This window comes from Nyctibius grandis, chromosome Z (assembly GCF_013368605.1).
Source record: "Nyctibius grandis isolate bNycGra1 chromosome Z, bNycGra1.pri, whole genome shotgun sequence".
Lineage (NCBI taxonomy): Eukaryota > Metazoa > Chordata > Aves > Nyctibiiformes > Nyctibiidae > Nyctibius > Nyctibius grandis.
The window spans coordinates 22963554-22984278 of NC_090695.1; the positions used below are offsets into that span (position 1 = coordinate 22963554).

At 43.0% G+C, this 20725-nt stretch overlaps 1 protein-coding gene across 2 annotated transcripts in view; it reads left to right on the forward strand.

Moving 5' to 3' along the window:
- The window catches only part of MAST4 (microtubule associated serine/threonine kinase family member 4), a 191118-nt gene that overhangs the window by 158765 nt on the left and 11628 nt on the right, over positions 1–20725 (forward strand). For both annotated transcript variants that reach the window (XM_068423165.1, XM_068423167.1), the window contains 7 exons: positions 6448–6549; positions 11304–11426; positions 11670–11782; positions 15126–15253; positions 15358–15590; positions 17305–17505; positions 20380–20609. In XM_068423165.1, coding sequence (XP_068279266.1) covers positions 6448–6549; positions 11304–11426; positions 11670–11782; positions 15126–15253; positions 15358–15590; positions 17305–17505; positions 20380–20609 — 1130 coding nt within the window. The remainder of the gene's footprint in view (positions 1–6447; positions 6550–11303; positions 11427–11669; positions 11783–15125; positions 15254–15357; positions 15591–17304; positions 17506–20379; positions 20610–20725) is intronic.

Sequence of the window (20725 nt, forward strand, 5' to 3'; positions counted from 1 at the left end):
AAGGCTTGTGTTTCCTTTTTGTTAGTTGGTGCGGACATAGCTGTTATTTTGTTGATCACCTCTATCGGGATCTGGCGACGCCCATCTTGCCATTTAATCCCTAAAAACTGGATCTCCCGGGCAGGTCCCTTGACCTTGCCCCTTTTTATGGCAAAACCAGCTTGCAGAAGAATTTGGATTATTTTCTCCCCTTTGTCAAAAACTTCTGCTGCTGTATCACCCCACACAATGATGTCATCAATGTATTGCAAATGTTCTGGAGCTCCACCCTTTTCTAGCGCAGTCTGGATCAGTCCATGGCAAATAGTAGGACTGTGTTTCCACCCCTGGGGCAGTCGATTCCAGGTGTACTGGATACCTCTCCAGGTAAAAGCAAACTGCGGCCTGCACTTTGGTGCCAAGGGAATAGAGAAAAATGCATTAGCAATGTCTATGGTGGCATACCACTTGGCTGCCTTTGACTCCAGTTCGTATTGAAGTTCTAGCATGTCTGGCACAGCAGCACTCAGCGGTGGTGTAACTTCATTTAGGCCACGATAGTCCACAGTTAATCTCCATTCTCCATCAGACTTTCGCACTGGCCATATAGGACTATTAAAGGGTGAGCGAGTCTTGCCAATCACTCCTTGATTTTCTAATTGTCTAATCAGTTTATGAATGGGGATCAGGGAGTCTCGATTGGTGCGATATTGTCATCGGTGCACCGTGGTAGTAGCAATTGGCACCTGTTGTTCTTCAACCTTCAGCAACCCCACAACAGAAGGATCTTCTGAGAGGCCAGGCAAGGTAGACAGCTGTTTAATGTCCTCAGTCTCTACAGCTGCTATACCAAAGACCCATCTATACCCTTTTGGGTCCTTGAAATACCCTCTCTTGAGGTAGTCTATGCCAAGGATGCACGGAGCATCTGGGCCAGTCACAATGGGCTGCTTTTTCCATTCATTTTCAGTTAGGCTCACTTCGGCCTCCAATACAGATAACACTTGAGATCCTCCTGTTACTCCTGAAATACTGATAGGTTCTGCCCCTTTATGATCCAATGGCATTAGGGTGCACTGTGCACCAGTGTCTCCTCCACCTGGCTGGAGGCAGGGCCCCCCTAATTAAGAAATGGATTCGTGCTGCTCACAGGGACTGGACCTTCATTTCTCCTATTCACACTTGGGAAAAAGCGATTTGAGGCCCATCTACCCTGGCTGGGGTCCTGCTCACTGGTAACTGGAGCAGCCATCCTTCTAGAAAAATTCTCTCTGGTATTTCTTTTAGCTTGCAACTCACGTACTCGTGCCTGTAGATTACTGGTAGGTTGTCCATGCCATCTGCTCATGTCCTCCCCATAACCACGCAGGGCAAACCACAGGATACCTCGTGATGTGTTCCGTTTCCTTTGAGCTGGTCCTGTAGGAGAGCGTTTTCTCTTAACAGCTGCAACGCACGCCTGTGTAGGTAGAGAGTCAAGTTTATTCTCGATCCTGGACAGTTTGTCTGACAGTTGTTTAAATGAGTCCTTGTTTTCCTTAGTCAGTTTTTCCACAGCCGAGATGCGTGCCTGCAGTGGGGAAGAAATACTATCTTCATACTGTCGCATACAGTTAGCCATTTTACCCACAGTAGAATGTGCCATATCATTTTCTCCCCATACTAATATTGACAATGTGTGGGTATATGTCGGTGGAGCATTCTTCACAACCTTCCGGAACATGGATCGGTTGCATTCCACTTCATCAGGATCTACAGGATCTACAACTTCCCGTGGGTGTCTATAAATAATCTCTTGCACAGCCAGTTCTCTAAGGTAGTTAATACCTTTTTCTATAGTGGTCCATTTGCTTAGGTGACTCATAACATCATCTTTATAGGGATACCTGCTCTTTACAGCTGACAAGAGTCGCCTCCAGAGACTGATAGTGTTTGACTTTCTTGCAAGCGCCTTATCAATACCACCATCTCTGGACAGGGACCCCAACTGTCTGGCTTCTCTGCCATCCAATTGCATGCTGTCTGCCCCATTATCCCAGCATCGGAGCAACCAGGTAATAATAGGTTCACCGTCATAACGGCTGAAGTCTTTCCTTATATTTCTCAGGTCCTTCAGGGATAAAGAGTGGTAGGTTATCTCTACGTCCGAGTCCTCCTCTTGTGATAGTTCTGCTTTAGAAGGACCTTTCTTCTGTGATGGGTCTGCTTTAAAAGGACGATCGAGGAAACCCCCATCTGTGTCAGGCCCTATCTCTGCCTGAGAAGGGCCCTCACCTGGGTCATATGATGGCTCTGCCTTAGAAGGCTCTGAGTCATCATCCTTCACTTCATGAGCTGATTTCTTTTGGTATTTCTTCCTGGTTACAGGAGCAATTGGTACAGATTCAATAGATGCTGGAGTCTGAGTAGATGCAGTGGCTGTCAGGGGAGTGCTGAGAGTCTGAGTAGCTGCAGTGGCCATCTTGGGGGGTGTAGCAGCTGTGGTACAGGCTGCCAAGGCTTCAGTGGGTTTAGTGTCTGTAGCGGTAGTACACACTGTAGGATCTGAGGTGGCTGCATAACACCTACAACTGTCCCTGCACCGATATTTAATCTTATCCCACATCAGAAACACATTCAGGACAACCAAAAATAAAAACATGCCACCTAGACAGCACCATCCTAATTTCGCAAAATCTAGTGGCATCAGCTTGGCAGAAAAGGAGAAGGTGCTATTTCCCGAAGTAAAACTGGAAGTGTAATCATTAACAGAATCAGCTAAAGGACGCCTGGAGCGTGCAGATGAAGTCGCTGCTACTGATTCGCGATTAAAGCTGCCCATCATTGTGTCATAGAGATAAGAGATCGGAATAGTAACTGCCCAGTTTATCACAGCATAAATCAGTTATCAAACCCCATACCAAAACAATACATTTTGACCAGCGCCCACTGCTAAACTGCATGTAAACATTCATAAGAAGCAAGCAATAACACAGTGCCCATGGCAGGTAAGGCATCATTGCAATACTCAATTGTGAAAGAAACTCCATAAAAAGATGAGATAACACAGCATTCAAAAATGACATCACCATCTTCACTATCTGTTTTAACTTTCCAACCCCTCGTAAATCTCAAAGGAAGAAATCTGATATTCTCTCAGCTGAGCTCTCCAGGTCTCCTCCCACCAGAGCCAGGATTCAAGTTATCAGAGCAACCTGTTGGAGCTTCTCTCGTGCCCCACGTTGGGCGCCAATAAATCTGTCACGGTTTAAAGCTGGGCCAGCTATTAACCAGGTGGCAGATGCTCTCTGTTAACCCTCCCCCCCCCGCCAAGGGAAAGGGAAAAGGGAGAGAGACTTATGGGTTGGAAAGTTAAAACAGTTTTAATAAACTATAATAATGAAAAAGAATATAATAACAATAATAATAGAAATAACCAAATATATACAAATATGTACAAAACCAAGATCAAGAGCTTGGAAATCCTCCTCAGGCAGAGTTGCTCCCCCCAGCACGGGCAGAGGGGAAAAGGCAGTAGCTCCCCCCAGCACGGGCAGAGGGGAAAATGCAATAGCTCCCCCCAGCACGGGCAGAGGAGAAAATGCAATAGCTCCCCCCAGCACGGGCAGAGGGCAAAATGCAATAGCTCTCCCTGCCATCACACCTGCAGGCTTTTAACTGGAAAATTGGCAAAGCTGGTACCAATCAGTGGGAGACAGGAGGGCCCCTCCCTCCTGGGCCCCACCTCCAGGAGGCAGTGGGTTAGTGATAAATAGGAAAGTGAGAATGACGTGTGTGGGATGGAATACCTCGTTGGTCAATCTTGGGTCACCTGCCCTGTCTGCTCCCCCCTGCAGCTGCGACCCCCCTTTGGCTCTTCACTCGTAAGCAGTGAGGAATTTAGCAGTGACCTTGGTTTCTCTAAGACTAATTGGCCTGGTTTGGGCCAAACCAGGACAGCCCTAAAACAAATGTCTTTCGAATAATAAATAATGAGAAGGAGAAGGAAACAAATTCAATTCACAGATTGTTAATGATTTCATTGGTGATTGTTGTAGTGTAATGTTATTTCTGTAGCAGCTGTTCTTCTTCCAGTTAAAATTCAATAACCTTTTAGATCTTAACCTGCAAGCTGACCCTAAGTGTTGTTATGTGGCTTGTGGCAAAACTGAATGATAATTAAACAGAGTCGTTTACTATCCTACCTGCTGTTTCCATAAATTCCCAGATGCATAGATGTGGAGGGCCCTCTGTTTATGCCAAAAGCTTAAGAGAATGACACCTCTGTTACTGAGTATTTCCTGGTCTGTTTTATGGTATGCTTAAAAGGTCTGGTAGCTAAGACCCCTCAAAAAACCCTAAACCCAAGCATACAAAACCCTGAGAGAAGCAAAACTAACTGCACCTCTGGTTCCTTATTCTCTTGAGAACGCATCAAATCCCCTTTTGTAATTAAGGAGACACTGTCAGACTTGTTTGTAAACTGTAATGAAATGGATTTGTGAGTTGCCTCTAGTATATGACCTCTTTATGCAACATCTTAGCTGTTCATGGATGTATAACCATGTTGTTTTCTGATGTAATATGCCGAGGCCTGAGTGGCAAGGAGAATCAATTAACACAAGCAGCAAATGCTGGCTTTGTTCTGGATGCCTCACAGCTGTGATGCATTTTCATGCTTTATTTTCCAAATCAGATTTAAACTGCAGTGGAAGCAGTAGGCAGGCAAACATAGAAATAACTCATGCTTTTATTGCATTTCCAGACACATGCACATGTGTTTTTATCTTTATGCCTCTGACTGGGAGAAGGGGAGGGAATAGTCTAAAATTAATGACACAGTTTGCACTTTCGACTTTACTTTGCATGTGACATTAATTTTACATTTTGTAAAACAAATTGTCATGTGTTATAATCCAGCTGATACTTAAGTAAATAACTTTATCTGTTTGTGTGTCTATTTGTCTTCTAGAAATTATCTGTAGAAGTGCATATTTGTAAACCTGATCTATTCTCACTCACCCTCCAAGCCTGGTGGTCAGCTTAGTTCCTTGTTTTGATGTTGACTTGTCGGTTTCTTTTATTTTAAGTGTGCTCACTTACTGAAATCATTCTTACTGTCGGTATCTGCAGGAGAACTCTTCTGTTGGATAAGTTTCCTGTGCTAAAATGTATGGTCCCCTTGTATTCAACTGTAAAAGCCTTGTTAAAGAATCCAGGCTATAACCTAGTCCTTATTCCAGTTTCTGTGGGTGAAATCTACATTCTACTTGAAAATCTACTTTAAAATCAATTGTGCCGCCTTATTTTACCTTGCTCCTTCTTCATTGTAGGTTGCCTTTACTGCCCCCAAGTTGTATGAGTACAACTGTGGGAGGCCTCAGTGTAAACTTAGATGCCTAAGATGACCAGAGTTAAAAATAATGCCCAGAAACAGGTTACATTTCATGCCTGTTTATTTCAGTACCTTTCCTTAAACTCTGAAATACAAAGATGAAACTTGTGTGTAGCTTCTGATGATTATTCCTCCAATGGTGATCATTTTGAAGGAAAAGTCTAGATCGTATAATGATAACAAAATCCTTAACAGCCTTGTATATTTCCTCAGCTCCTAGCATTCTGTTTCTATGATGCCAAAATCTTTGTACCTCCCAAAAACTTCTGCAGAGTTTTGTCTAAACCTGCAATATAGTACATTTGTGGAGGCAGCTTCTGCTAAAAATCAGACAAAACTTGCTGTGTAAGCTGTTATAAAGTTCATGTTCATATTGAAACTGGCACAATTTTCCATTGTTTAATTTAAATGAAAGTTTGGCGGAATTTTTATTCAGGCTTACCTGAGTACTGCAGGGTTTAGTGTCTTGGTTGCATGATTTAGGTGCAACTTGCTATGAAGTGCAACAGCCTTAGTAATAGAAGAGTCAGTAGAGTGAGATGGTTTTCCTCTGAAGTATGAGACTCTTGGAAAAAAGCTCCATTGGCATGTATCTCTCCAGAGCAGAGTCCAATACCTTGGCTCTTCGTCATGGGAGTAATGACTTCAGTCAGTCTACTAGCATTAGAGAGGGATTACAGATGTGAGCAGTGACTGCTGGGTCAGGTCAGCTATGTCCATCTTAACAGCAGTTTCCATGGAACAGAACTAAAGATGAAACTATGATTTTGGGGAGGCAGGGAGAAGGGACAGCATACAAGTTGTGCTAATATTCTGCAATAGTTTTCCGTGAGCCAAGCATTCCTGTATTCTGTTGTTAAACACTGTTTTGGGTTAAAGGATACTTTGAGGAAAATGGGAACATAACAGTATGTTTATGGAGTCTCTACAGTGTGTATAAAAATTAGAAGTAATTGGTATGCAACAGAGAGCAACTTGAAAAAGTTGCCTTAACGCTGAGTTTTCTGCTGGCTCACTACGAGAGCTTTCACGCAGTTTCCGCTGAATGTTCGGATCAGACTTAAGTAATATCAAACAACTTTCTGTTTTGCTAGATGAAATCAGCTGGCCTGAAGAGGATGAAGCACCACCTCCAGAAGCCCAGGATCTGATTACCCTGCTGCTCAGGCAGAATCCTTTGGAAAGACTGGGAACAGGTTAGGAGGCTCTATTTTAAGTGTTAGCGTGCTAGAAATAGATTCTGTATTCAGCATTGGGAGCTTTGGTTCACCTATTTGTTTTGCCTGGGAAACATCTGTCAGGGCAAGTAGCATGACAACATGCTGTTATAGCAGAGGGTATTTTATAGATTCAGACCAGTAATATGAGCTTAACAAGATGGTGACTGTCTCTTTTTTTTGGAGTTTACATGTGGTCATTCACATATACTCTTCTCTTAATTTGATAGATAAAGCAGAAAAGACCCAGTTAGCCATTGGATGGGGTTCCTTCATGAATACAGTATTAAATAAATAAACACAGAAATAGAGAAGGGGAATCTGCACAACTCATGCTTCCTTTTTCGGAAGTTATCAGCCTTGCAAATTAGTTCGTTCAGGCTTTAAGATGGGTGATGAGTATTTGAACTAATTATTCAGAAATAACTGTCTGAGGTTGTGTTGTGAAAGCTCTTGTCATTCTCATTCAGCAGGCACTACTGCCTGGCATGAAAAAGAATAAAACCAAAAGAGTGAATGTTAAGGAAGTAAATGGATATCGGTGAGAACACAAGCTGCCAGCTTATTCCACTGTGGTCATTCATGTTGTGCTCATTCCATTTCAAGAGAAGAACCTGGCATGTGGTATTAGGAGCGGTGAGCCTGTGTAGGCTGATGAAAGCACTGTGCATTTATGTAATAGAGTTTATTTATTAGTTGATGGAGCAGGATTTATTTGGGAATTTGGGTGAGAAGCAGTAATGAAGAATATTGCACGTGACAAAGTATTAATGTATGGGAACCGTAGTCACTGACTGCCATCCTACTGGGCAAAGCACTATGTAAATACACTAAAAAAGACCTTGTACGTAAAAGAGCCTGAATATAAAGGTATAGTCTTACACTGAACACTGTATGCCATGAATATAGATACACTGGGAATGCTAAGGAAACCAAGTGGCAGGTTGAGTCAGCATGAGAGTACTTGGAAAATTGCTGGCAAAACTGAGTCCAGTGGTCAGATTTTGCTGCATATTTTTAGAGCTAATATAAAAAGGAGCTTTAGGAGTTGGTTCATAACTGGCCTTACCACAGCTGCTCAGGGGGAATGTGAGTGTAATCCAGACCCCAAGTACTATTACATGGTCCCAAATGACAGGTCTTCCTTTGGGATATGATGATGTGACTGAGATGAGTGAACTGCATGTCCCTGACTCCCTGGGTGTCTGGGATCTGTGTTGAGCAGCCCTTAGACTTCACTGTAGCTAATGGTCTGGAGTAAGTGACATACAGCAAAGTTTGTTGTTCTCCCTTGCCCCATGTTGAACAAGGTAAGAGTGAGGGAGGTGTCGTGCCCCAGTCATCTTCTCCACTTGCTGCTTGCTTCATCTGCTGCAAAGGGCACCGCTGCCAAAAGCAAAAGAAAGAGCCACTACTAGGTCCGTTCCCTTGTTTTAAGTATACTCCTTTCAGGCATTGTTGCTTCATTGCTAGGTGCTTTTTCCTGGTAAACACAGCGTTAATTCAAGACTGTCACCCTGTGACAGGATGGATCAGAATTAGATTGCAAATTCTGCCTCTTTTGCTACAGCTGGTTGAGAAAGTGAATTGGCCAGAATGAGCCTGGTTAACTACTGTAATGGTCAGTGCCACCACATGGAGCATCTGTGCAGTTTGTTTGTGGGCTGATTTCTTTCAACTGTTGATGGTCTCTCAAGAGCTGGCAGTCTGAAGAAGGAAACTGAGCAGCCGTTTCCTTGAAGCACAGAGGGCTGTTTAGAAACTACAACAAAGGGTTTTTTTAAGTGTCAGAAGCAACTCACAGAAATGGAGACTGCAATGTGACAGGTCCACTGGGGACACTGGAAAATAGCACGGTTTATCCCAGGCTCCACCATGCATTTCAAATGACAGCCCTGGTTATTTAATACTTATTAGCTAACTGCATAATGTTCCATGAAAATCGTAATTGTGTATTTGCTCAGGAGACCTGAGTGGCATAATCAAGTTGAAGGAAGAGAGATAGATACTATACTTGCTTTGAAGAAGGAAAATTGACAGAAAAAGATCTCTTTGGGTTTGAAGTGTCTGATACCCATCAAGAATAACACAATTTTGACGTAATATCCCATTACTGTGCTCAGAGGAATGTTCACTCCTTGGCTTGTGACTTACAGTGAGATGTGATTTTGGTTTCCTTTGGGAAGATTTGGCTTTTATGAATTTTTCCCTGGTGCAGGCAGAAAGGGAAAGAACCCAACCTAGAAGTCTTGACACTCTGGCTTAGAGACCAGTCCTGGAGACTTCACATTTTTTCTATGGGTCTCTCCTGACTTAGCCTTGACATAGGGAAGTTTGCATGCTGTATCACTGTGGTCTGTTGACCTTGACTGGCTGACAGGCCCCCACCAAGCTGCTCTGTAACTCCCCCTCCTCAACTGGACAGGGGAAGAAAGTATGATGAAAGGCTCATGGATCTAGATAAGGACAAGGGAGATCATTCAGCAATTACTGGCACAGGCAAAACAGACTTTAATTTATTGCAAATTAAACAGAGTAGGATAATGAGAAATAAGAACAAATCTAAAGATACCTTCCCCCCATCCCTCCCTTCTTCCTGGGCTCAACTTCACTCCCAATTTCTCTACCTATTTCTCCCCAAGTGGCACAGGGGAATAGGGAATGCGAGTTGCGGTCAGTTCATCACACGTTGATTCTGCTGCTCCTTCCTTCTCACACTCTTCCCCTGCTCCAGTGTGGGGTCCCTCCCATGGGAGACAATCCTCCACGAACTTCTCCAGTGTGAGTCCTTCCCACAGGCTACAGTTCTTCACGAACTGTCCCAGCGTGGATCCTTTCCACATGGTACAGTCCTTCAGGAACAGACAGCTCCAGAGTGGGTCCCCCATGGGGTCAGAAGTCCTGCCAGCAAACCTGCTCCAGCATGGGCTCCTCTCTCCACGGGTTCACAGGTCCTGCCAGGAGCCTGCTCCATCATGGGCTTCCCACAGGGTTACAGCCTACTTCAGGCACATCCACCTGCTCTGACGTGGGGTCCTCCATGGGCTGCAGGTGGATATCTGCTCCACCGTGGACTCCATGGGCTGCAGGGGAACAGCCTGGCTCATTATGGTCTTCACCGTGGGCTGCAGGGGAATCTCTGCTCTGATGCCTGGAGCACCTCCTCCCCCTCCTTCTTCACTGACCGTGGGGTCTGCAGACCTGTTTTTCCCACATATTCTTACTCCTCTCTCCCAGCTGCTGTTGTGCAGCAGTGTTCATCCTTTCACAGAATCACAGAATCACAGAATGTTAGGGATTGGAAGGGACCTCGAAAGATCATCCAGTCCAATCCCCCTGCCGGAGCAGGATTACCTAGACCATATCACACAGGAACGCGTCCAGGCGGGTTCTGAACGTCTCCAGAGAAGGAGACTCCACAACCTCTCTGGGCAGCCTGTTCCGGTGTTCGGTTACCCTCACCATAAAGAAGTTTTTCCTCATATTTATGTGGAACCTCCTGTGTTCCAGCTTGCACCCATTGCCCCTTGTCCTGCCAATGGATGTCACTGAGAAGAGCCTGGCTCCATCCTCATGACACTTGCCCTTTACATATTTATAAACATTAATGAGGTCACCCCTCAGTCTCCTCTTCTCCAAGCTAAAGAGACCCAGCTCCCTCAGCCTCTCCTCGTAAGGGAGATGTTCCACTCCCTTAATCATCTTCGTGGCTCTGCGCTGGACTCTCTCTAGCAGTTCCCTGTCCTTCTTGAACTGAGGGGCCCAGAACTGGACACAATATTCCAGATGCGGCCTCACCAGGGCAGAGTAGAGGGGGAGGAGAACCTCTCTTGACCTGCTAGCCACACATGTTTCGTAAACATGTTATCACAGAGGAGCTACCACCGTTGCTGATGGGCTCGGCCTTGGCTGGCAACGGGTCTGTCTTGGAGCCGGCTGGCATTGGCTCTGTCTTCATGGGGGAAGCTTCTGGTGTCTTCTCACAGAAGCCACCCCTGCAGCCCCCCTGCTACCAAAACCATGCCACACAAACACAATACAATCAAGTTGGCAGTAACTCTTACTGCTGCAGGTTACCTGTTCGGTTTTTAGAATTACATTTATGCTTATTAATGACATCCTCACCCACCTCCCCAGGACAAAAAGTCCAGTATTTCATTGTGTTCTTATAGTTGTTTCTTAAATTGAAACTAGAGTAATTTGTGAACACGCATTATAACAAGTAGGCAGTAATCAGTAAGAAGCTAAATTATAAGATATTTCCTGTAGAATTGTGTATTACTACCATAAAACACCAAAAGGAGCTCCTGGTCAGCAACGGTATTTACAGTCAACAACTATTAAGAATCATTCTTCATTACTTTCTAACTTGCACTTACTCATCTAGTGCACATATTTATATTTTGATGACTACTACTACTACTACATCTGATGCTTCTGACTAATGCGTAGATGATAGATGATAGCGTATCCAGAAAAACAGCAATGTTAAAAGAGGGAAGATGATAAAGCAATGCAACCACTGTTAAAAGAAATGGCAACGATGAAACAGGGACAGGGAGGTGCTCTGACAGATTTAGGAGATTCTAATGGAAATGGGTAGTAGATGTTCCTGCCTACAGTGGTGACTATGCCTTTCCATGATAATTTGCATTTTTTGACCAGGGGTTTAGTTGAATTCATGTCAGAGGATTTGATATAATAAGCTCAGTGTTTTTCTCTGGCTCCCCCAGGTGGTGCGTACGAAGTAAAGCAGCATAAGTTCTTCAGGGGCCTTGACTGGAATAGTCTGCTGAGGCAGAAAGCTGAATTTGTTCCTCAATTGGAGTCTGAAGATGACACAAGTTATTTTGACAGTAGGTGTTTGATAGTATTAAAAAACTGTGATGAATGTCTTGTTTAAGTAATCACTGCCTTTCACTTTTGCCTTACTGCTTTGAAAATCTCTATCAGAACCACTGGCAGCTGTGCAATTTCACTGGTGGTTTGACATTTCAGCAGAAATAATCTTAAGAATAAAATTATGCTTTTAGTTAATATTAAAGCTTGCTACCCATTCTTTCTGATAAATTAAAATACTTTGTTTCCCTTGTCTGTAGCTCGTTCTGAGAAATACCACCATATGGAAACTGAGGAAGAAGATGATACCAATGATGAAGATTTTAATTTGGAGATAAGGCAGTTTTCCTCATGTTCACACAGATTTTCAAAAGTAAGTAAAAATTGCTGTAACGTTAGTATGTATTGTGTACGTAAATGTTTTGCTACTTTATTTATAGAGTTTGGAAATGTTAGATATAGAAAAGGACATTGTTCAAGAAAGTTTAACTGAAATTGAGCGAGAATTAAATGAATGCCATTAAATGAAAACATAGGAAGATTCTGTAGGGAAGTTATTTCTTGAATCCTTAAGGTAATAGAAAATGATATAAATAGGTTGGTATTTTCTGTAGAAAATTCATGGTAGCGTAAGGGAAACTTCAGGGAAACTATTCCGTTAAATGCTAATGCGTGTTCCATATATTGATTTCCTTGTACATAGTTTGCATGTTGCTTCGGTTGTGTCCTGGGTATCTTGCAGGTGGTGGCATGACAAAGATTACAGTACTAGTCTATAGTAGTTATTAATTAAATGACATTAGACTGAAGAGAAAAAGCAACGTAGTGGTTAGCATGTGATTTAATCAAGGAGAAATGTGGATTTGAGAGTGATTTGAATGCTCTGAATTGAAGGTAAAGCTGACTGTCCAAAGGGTAGTATATTCTAGTAGGTGGGATGAGATCTAATTAATGCTGGACAAGGGATGCCAGTAGGAGCAGAGTGGACACGCTCAGGAAATACTGTGAAGGATAAATGGGCAGAAAATAATGGAAATGGAATGCCTAACGAGTGTGCTTCTAATCTTAACATAGTATCCAGCAGTGATTTTTCAAAAGCTTTCTATTTTAAAAGTTTCTTTAACCTACTTCAGGAACTGTTTAAAGGTATTTGGAAAGTCTGTGTTTATATCTTGTTTGTACTGGGTTATGCTTTAAGTAATTGGTGGATTTTATGCTGGTTCTGCGTATATATTGTATCTGTGATAGCATGGAAGAGCAAAAACAGGAACTGTGGAAGAAGTCATCCGCATTCTATGTAAACTACTTATTTTGACTTGGTGGTATGTTTCAAATTCAGATACTGGTAAATGACACAGTCTCTTTGGAGATAACTTGGACGAGAGGCAGTGGACACAAACCAAAACACAGGAATTTTTGTCTGAAGATAAGGAAACACTTTTTAACTGTGAGGGTGTTTGAGCACTGGCACAGGTCATCCAGAGAGGGTCTGGAGATCTTCAAAAGCCACCTAGACATGGTCCTGGGCAACCAGCTCTAGGTGACCCTGGTTGAGCACAGGGGTTGGACAACATGACCTGAATCACAGAATCACAGAATCAACCAGGTTGGAAGAGACCTCAGGGATCACAGAGTCCAACCGTTGCCCTGACACCACCATGGCAACTAGACCATGGCACTAAGTGCCATGTCCAGTCTTTTCTTAAACACATCCAAAGATGGTTACTCCACCACCTCCCTGGGCAGCCCATTCCAATGTCTAATAACCCTTTCTGAAAAGAAATTCTTCCTAATGTCCAACCTGAACCTCCCCTGGCGAAGCTTGAGGCTGTGTCCTCTTGTCCTAGCGCTAGCTGCCTGGGAGAAGAGGCCAACTCCCACTTCACTACAACCTCCCTTCAGGTAGTTGTAGACTGCAATAAGGTCACCTCTGAGCCTCCTCTTCTCCGGGCTAAACAACCCCAGCTTCCTCAGCCGTTCCTCGTAGGTCAGACCCTCCAGACCCTTCACCAGCTTGGTCGCCCTCCTCTGGACTCGCTCCAACACCTCAACATCTTTCTTGAAGTGCAGGGCCCAGAACTGGACACAGTACTCAAGGTGCAGCCCTCACCAGTGCCGAGTAGAGAGGGACGATCACTTCCCTAGACCGGCTGGCTACACTATTCCTAATAGAGGCGAAGATGCCGTTGGCCTTCTTGGCCACCTGGGCACACTGCTGGCTCATGTTTAGCCGGCTGTCGATCAGCACCCCAAGTCTCTTTCCTCCGGGCTGCTCTCTAACCACTCTTCCCCCAGCCTGTAGCGCTGCATGGGGTTGTTGTGGCCGAAGTGTAAGACCCGGCACTTGTTCTTGTTGAACCTCATGCCGTTGGTCTCGGCCCATCTATCTAACCTGTCCAGATCCCTCTGTAGGGCCTTCCTACCCTCCAGCAGATCAACACTCCCACCCACCTTGGTGTCATCTGCAAATTTTCTGAGGGTGCACTCAATCCCTACATCTAGATCATCTATAAAGATATTGAACAGCACCAGCCCCAGAACTGAGCCCTGGGGAACACCGTTAGCAACCAGCTGCCAGCTGGACTTTGCCCCATTCACCACCACTCTCTGGGCTTGGCCATCCAGCCAGTTTTTAACCCATCGAAGAGTCCTCCCACCCAAGCCCCGGGCAGCCAGTTTATCTAGGAGGATGCTGTGGGAGACAGTGTCGAATGCCTTACTGAAGTCTAGATAGACTACATCCACAGCCCTGCCCTCATCTACTAAGCGGGTCACTTGGTCATAGAAGGAGACCAGGTTAGTCAAGCAGGACCTGCCTTTCATGAATCCATGTTGGCTGGCCCCGATGCCCCGATTGTCCTGCATGTGCCGTGTAATGGCACTCAGGATGATCTGTTCCATCACCCTGCCTGGCACCGAGGTCAGGCTGACAGGCTTATAGTTCCCTGGATCATCCTTCCAGCCCTTCTTGTAGATGGGCGTTACATTTGCTGCAGGGCGTTGACCTGCAGAGGTGCCTTCCAACCTCATTCTATGAACTTCTGTCCTTTTGAAAGCTCTGTACCACAGTAATAGTTTTGATTTGTTAATGTTGTTATGTCATTGCATCTCTAGCTGTGCCTCTCAGGCTGTAGAATATACAGCTGACAATTTCTGTGTGCTGTTTGTCAGCTAAGCAAACCACAGACTTCCACGGATCAGAGTTTATTTTTTTCTAAATCCCTGATCCATGTAATTTATTCTTAACTTCAGAGTCGATTCAGATTAATTTTTCTGCTTTCCACATCTGGCTGGTAGATACTAGGTCAGTATCTTGGGGTTAGGGCTTTTCTTACCTTGATTGGCTTTATGGTTGTGAATTAATCCACGATGTGCATTGATCCTGTGACCTAGATACCCCAAAGCTGTGGATTTTGTTTGTATTCTCTTGCTTGACACAGTGAAATGGGGAGAAAATGGATGAATTAGTAATGAGAAGAGGTGTTATTTGTGACCTTGTGTGTGAGAAGCCAAAAAAGCAAAACAGGAAAGCATTTTAAGAACACAAACTCTTGGAAATTTAAAAAAGCTCAAGAAGTTTGACGTTTACACTCTGAAATATTGTATAAGCATTTAGAATATAGAGTACAACCCGAAATGTGCTCTCCTGTGTATCTATTCATATAAAATATGTCAGTGATGAGGTTTTTTTATTTTTTTTTTTTTGTCTGTAATAGGTTTTTAGTAGCATAGATCGAGCCACTCAAATGCAAGGTGAAGAAAAGGAAGATCCAGGAGACAAAACAAAAAGTGTAACATTGCCTTCTGTGGAATCTTTAAGCTGGAGTTCAGAATATTCTGAAATGTAAGTAGAAGGAGGTACTGGAGAAGTGGTCTATGTCCTGCTTGCCAGGTAGCAGGCCTCCTCATCTCAATAACTGCATGAGAGTTCGCTTATTTTTAATGCAGACAACAAATATCTACATCCATCTCCTCTGACACTGAGAGCAGCAGACAGCGACACAGTTCTGGTTTGCTTCCGAAGTTGGCCGTATCAGCTGAAGGAGAACAGGATGATTCCACCATCTTAGTGGGACCCCGGGAGGAACAGGAAAAGCCTGCGTTTGTGAGCGAGGAAGTAGTGCAAGACGAACCTGAAGTAACCACTCCAGCAAGTACGATCAGCAGCTCCACACTATCAGGTAATTCACAGTGGGTCTCTTGACTGATGGCATTAGAAACAGTTGTCAGCCCTCTTTGTTTAGCAATAGTAGTCATGGATTTAGAAGTCCTGCATTTCAGAACTGCTTTAAAAAAAGGCCATCTAAAGAGGGGTCTGATTTGGGGTCTGGTTTGGGCTCAGGCTTAAACCAATAAAATGTCATGAAAATATGTATGGGGAAATGTTAACGTTTTTGGAAATTGGTGTCACCCCACTGACTTTGGAGGACTGCTGGGCAAGTGAATGAAACAGTGACTTGACCATAGAGCCTTTGCAGGATCCTTCTGTGGAGGAAAGGAGTCTTAGATCCCTTGAGCACTTCAAGCACTGTTTTTATATCTTCCCATGCTGAAGTTACTGATCTTTGATTGATCATCCTGGAGTCATTCCAACTAATCTGTATTACTGTTTTCTAACACTGTGCTGCACCATTGTGTGTTTTTAATTAAGACATCTCAATGTCCTTTCAGAATTGGAAGGGTTGTCTTTGAGTTGTTGAAGTCAGTTTTGTTGTTAGGAATCTAGGAAGGACCGTTGTAAACCATTCCCTACTTAAAGAATTTCATTTATGCATCCCTCTCAGCACAAACACTTGCATGCATTTTGGTAGGTTCCAGGGCCCTAGTGTCTTGCTGGTTTTGTACTTTCAGAGGAGAGTTTTGAATAACTGTTGGAAGACTTATGCCCCGTGTTACGGTGTTGGCATTAGCACAGCAGTCACAGTGATAACTCAAAAGCATCTGATCCACTTCTGTCACTTTCAATTACACTTAAGAATAATTTTCTTTTTCTGTGGTCCATTAGCAACAGCATATTCAGTGACTTTAAAGAAATATTAGGAATTACTGCTATGTCTTTAAACAGGCAACCTACCCTTGGTGCGTGTTTCATAGGTCATACAACTTCCCTGTGACATCCTTGAATCTTTGAAGAAATGACTTGCAGGTTTTTCATGTGACACAAGGCCTTTATGTTGTGTATTTTTGTTTGTTTGTTTGGGTTTTTTTTTTAATTCTTTTAAACGTGGCATCCTTCCTCCATTCAGTATTGTGGAAGTTCATTACCTATGACAGGCTAATACCAATGTGGTTGTAATACTGAGTTTTCTAGTGCCAGGTATCTTTCTCCTTTGTGGTAGAAAACCACCCAAACAATTAAAAGCAAAATATAATAATTAAAAATAAAATTATACTTAGTGTTTTAACGATTTTAGAAAAGTTGTTAAGCTGATAGCAACTTATGTAGGATTGGAGGTTTTGTTTACTTTAGGAAGAGTTCACATGAAAAATAAATGTATGATTTATTTTGTAAAAAAAAATAAATGTATGATGAAAGACTGGACATGGCACTTAGTGCCATGGTCTAGTCGACAGGGTGGTGTCAGGGCAATGGTTGGACTCGATGATCCCTGAGGTCTCTTCCAACCTGGTTGATTCTGTGATTAAATTCTCTAAGGTGAGTGCTGCATATTGAGATACCAGACTTGCTTCAGCTTTTGTCTCTTATTTCACTTCAGTCAGTGACTTAAAAGAATCTGTTGCTTCAGTTCATTCTGTTAACCTTTATGCATTCTGTAAGTCTGGAAGAATTACTGTTGTTTTATTAACAGAAAGAAAAATTCCTATCTCAAAATTGTACTGTTTTGCCTCCCTGACCCCCAGTTTTCCCTGATTTATCCCTTCTTCTTTGTACAGTTGGCAGTTTTTCAGAGCACTTAGATCAGCTAAATGGAAGAAGTGAGAGTGTGGACAGTACAGATAACTCCTCAAAGCCTCCCAGTGAAGTTACATCTCACATGGCTCGTCAGCGATTAGAAAGCACAGAGAAAAAGAAGATCTCTGGAAAAGTCACAAAGTCCCTTTCTGCAAGTGCTTTGTCCCTCATGATCCCAGGAGGTAGAGATAAATTTTTTTGTTTGAACTGTTATGATTTGTGCATACTTGATGGTTTATGGCGTGAATGCAAGATTTCGGAGAGTCCGGAATGGATTATGTGTCAAGCTTTTTTGTTTCTCTAGCTCACATGCATTACTAGATGGTCCAACCTTGTCAGCAAGTTACAGTGGTCACATTACAGCTGAGGGACCTTCTCTGACAGGCAGAAATGTAGCTTAGTGATGACTACATTGTGTTCAACTATGTGCATGCACAGCGGGATGCAGGCTTCAGTCCTTGGCCCATCCTACAGTAGGGGTGTAGGTTAAGTTTTAAGTAGCTGACTGTGTACAGCTCCAAGGCTAGCTATTTGTTACAGCAGCACGTTCAGCCTGACTATTCTCTCACATCTCCCATAAGAAAAGGTGATAAAAGAGAGAAGTGTCACAAAAGTAGAAATAGCATGTAGGCTCCTGTTTGTACTACTGTGGCCTACATGGAGTGCTCAAAATTTGAAGCCAGAAATATTGCTATAAGTAAGTGGAAGTATAACAGTAGTATAGAGTGTTTCCAGATGAAGCATTGGTGCTTTGATTTTTAATAGTTCAGAATCAAAGTCCAAAATTCCCAGACTTTGAGGGATTTTTTCCAGAAGTGGGATTACGTCTTAACTTTGCACACTGGCCATATGCTGCTTTTAGACCTTAGGTGTAATATTTAAGCATCTGCTGGTCTGATAACATAACCTTGCACTTGCTCCATATGTTCAAAGGTGGCTTTGACAGTAACTTCAGCAGGTTGATATGAGTCCTCAGGCTAGTGGAGAGTTGTAGACAGTGTTGGAAGAGCTGGTTCTGACTCTCCTGTTAGACTTCACCTGTCCCTGGTTTGTAAAGCACCTGTATACTATGTGCTCCTTAATACCTTGGTGAGCAAACACAGTGCTGTTGTGCATGTCATTTGGAGACCTTGGAGACGTGAAGGGCCCATCTGATCCCTATTACTGCAGGAATTTCTCATTTGCCTCATGTTTTCTACCCTTCTTCACCATACAGTTTAAAAAACAACATAGGCTTCCTGTGCAGTACCTGTAAGTCCAGCAGTTAACCATGAGGATTTTTTAATGAGATGTCAAGAGGAAAATGTTGAGTCTCAATTAAAGAAGACTATTTTGCCCTTGCTTGAATGAGCTAGGTGACAACGAAAAGAATACTTAGCATTTCTGTGATACTATCCAAATGTGAATGATCATTATCACAAAATGCATGAGAGAGATGAACATTGCTTTGTTTTTACAATGAGAAAGATAGTGACCGTGTGCTCAGGCTGTTCAGGGCAGTGTTGACACTGAAAACTGCAAGTGGCTTGCAAAGATGCTAGACTTGTTCCATTTGTAGACTCTTTCTTGCAAATAATATTTCTCTCCCAAATGTCATAAGTGGTTTTTTTTGTATACCCCTGTAACAGTTAGCACCATGGGTATTTTTATTGCTTGTAGAGAGCCTTTAGTGTGTGCTAGTTATTGAGATGAGCTATCACAGGAGCATGATATGCACACAGGTAATTACACAGCTAAATAACACTCAGAGTTATTCATCAGTTGGTATTCTAGTAGTTCTTTCACAGCTGTTCAGGAAGAATCGCTAAGTTCAGAGACGATACAGACTGATTTACTGTGCTCATTAAACTATGGTTTTCTTTCAGTGTAGTCTCAACATCATTCTATAAAATCTAAACTTAGCTTTGCCTACACGTAAAAATGTTGTCATTATATCTATATCAACCAAAATCTTGTATGTTAGCTGTACCTAATGCTGTTCAAAAAACCTACCTTATTCATGTTTATCCGTAAAATAAACTACAGCAACAGATGGCCAGTGTTCCCTACCAAGTCATGTAGATGAGAGTCATAAGATGTGTCCCACATGCAGCAGAAAGCGCAGAGCGAGGGATCTGGGCATGTTTCAGAGCCAGAGGCGTGACAGTGACAGCCCCCTCAGGGCTTGGCTATTTGTGGGATTTTAGCATTAACCCAGTGATACCGATCTCTGGGAGCTGCTGGTGACTTGCATCCAGGGAGTAGCGCCTTTGCTGTCAAAGTGTATCTGCCCTCGTATGACATGGCTCGGCACAGACACCAACCCTGGAATCTTTCTGGGCTGCATTCCTTTGCAGAGCTGTCACCCTGTTGCAGTCACCAAAGTGTGTTTTATGCTGCTGCAGTTGTGTTTATATTTGAACAAGCATGGCATGTGGTGCTTTCAAAACAATGAAATAAAATGAAGCTGTAATTGATGTTGTTGCAAGAAATTCTTGTGATCTTACATGATGTAGCAGAATGTAGAAATGGAGGCTTGGTAGAAGCGTTGAGTTACTGTCCTATGTACCAACGAGATACTGTGGTTTAATTACAGTAGTCTTTGTCTGTATCTATATATAACTGAAGCCAAAAATCCAACTAGTGCTTTGTTTAGCACTGCTGGATAATTTGAGGGATGGTTTTGGGTGTACTTGAAATAACATCTGCTACGAAACTCTTGATTTTCTTTTAATAAGTGTTTATTAGGAAGAGGCTGGAGAATTGTTCTTTAGAAGTTACCAGTGAGTGTGTTTCCTGTCAAAAAGGAAAAAGTAGTCTACATCTAACATGTTAACCCTTGCATTAAAAAATACAGTTTACACTACAGGGGAAGAAATCTAGTTCTAAGGTCTGGTGGTTGGTTAAAATTCTCATTTACTCAGATACACACCAGCTGAGGAGGAGAGAGTGTTTATGCAAAGACAATGATATATTTTGACACAAAGGTGTCATAAAACTAAGCAAATTCCCTGTTCTTTATCTGTATTTTTGTGTGCTCAGAATGTACTCTTAACAGGCAGATATTTTTCTTCTAGATGTGTTTGGTGTTTCTCCTTTGGGAAGTCCTATGTCTCCTCATTCCCTATCATCTGATCCTCCATCCTCCCGAGATTCATCTCCCAGCCGTGACTCATCGATTGCTGCTGCAAGTCCTCATCAACCAATAGTAATTCACAGTTCAGGAAAAAAGTATGGCTTCACCATCCGAGCAATCAGGGTTTACGTGGGTGATAGCGATATCTACACTGTGCATCATATTGTTTGGGTAAGATAATATGTTTTTTCATTTGTATACAGCCACAGAAGGCTGTAATGATATATTTGCCTTTGATTTTTGTACCTGTGGTATCAGGTGTCAACCGTTACTGTGTAAATCATGAT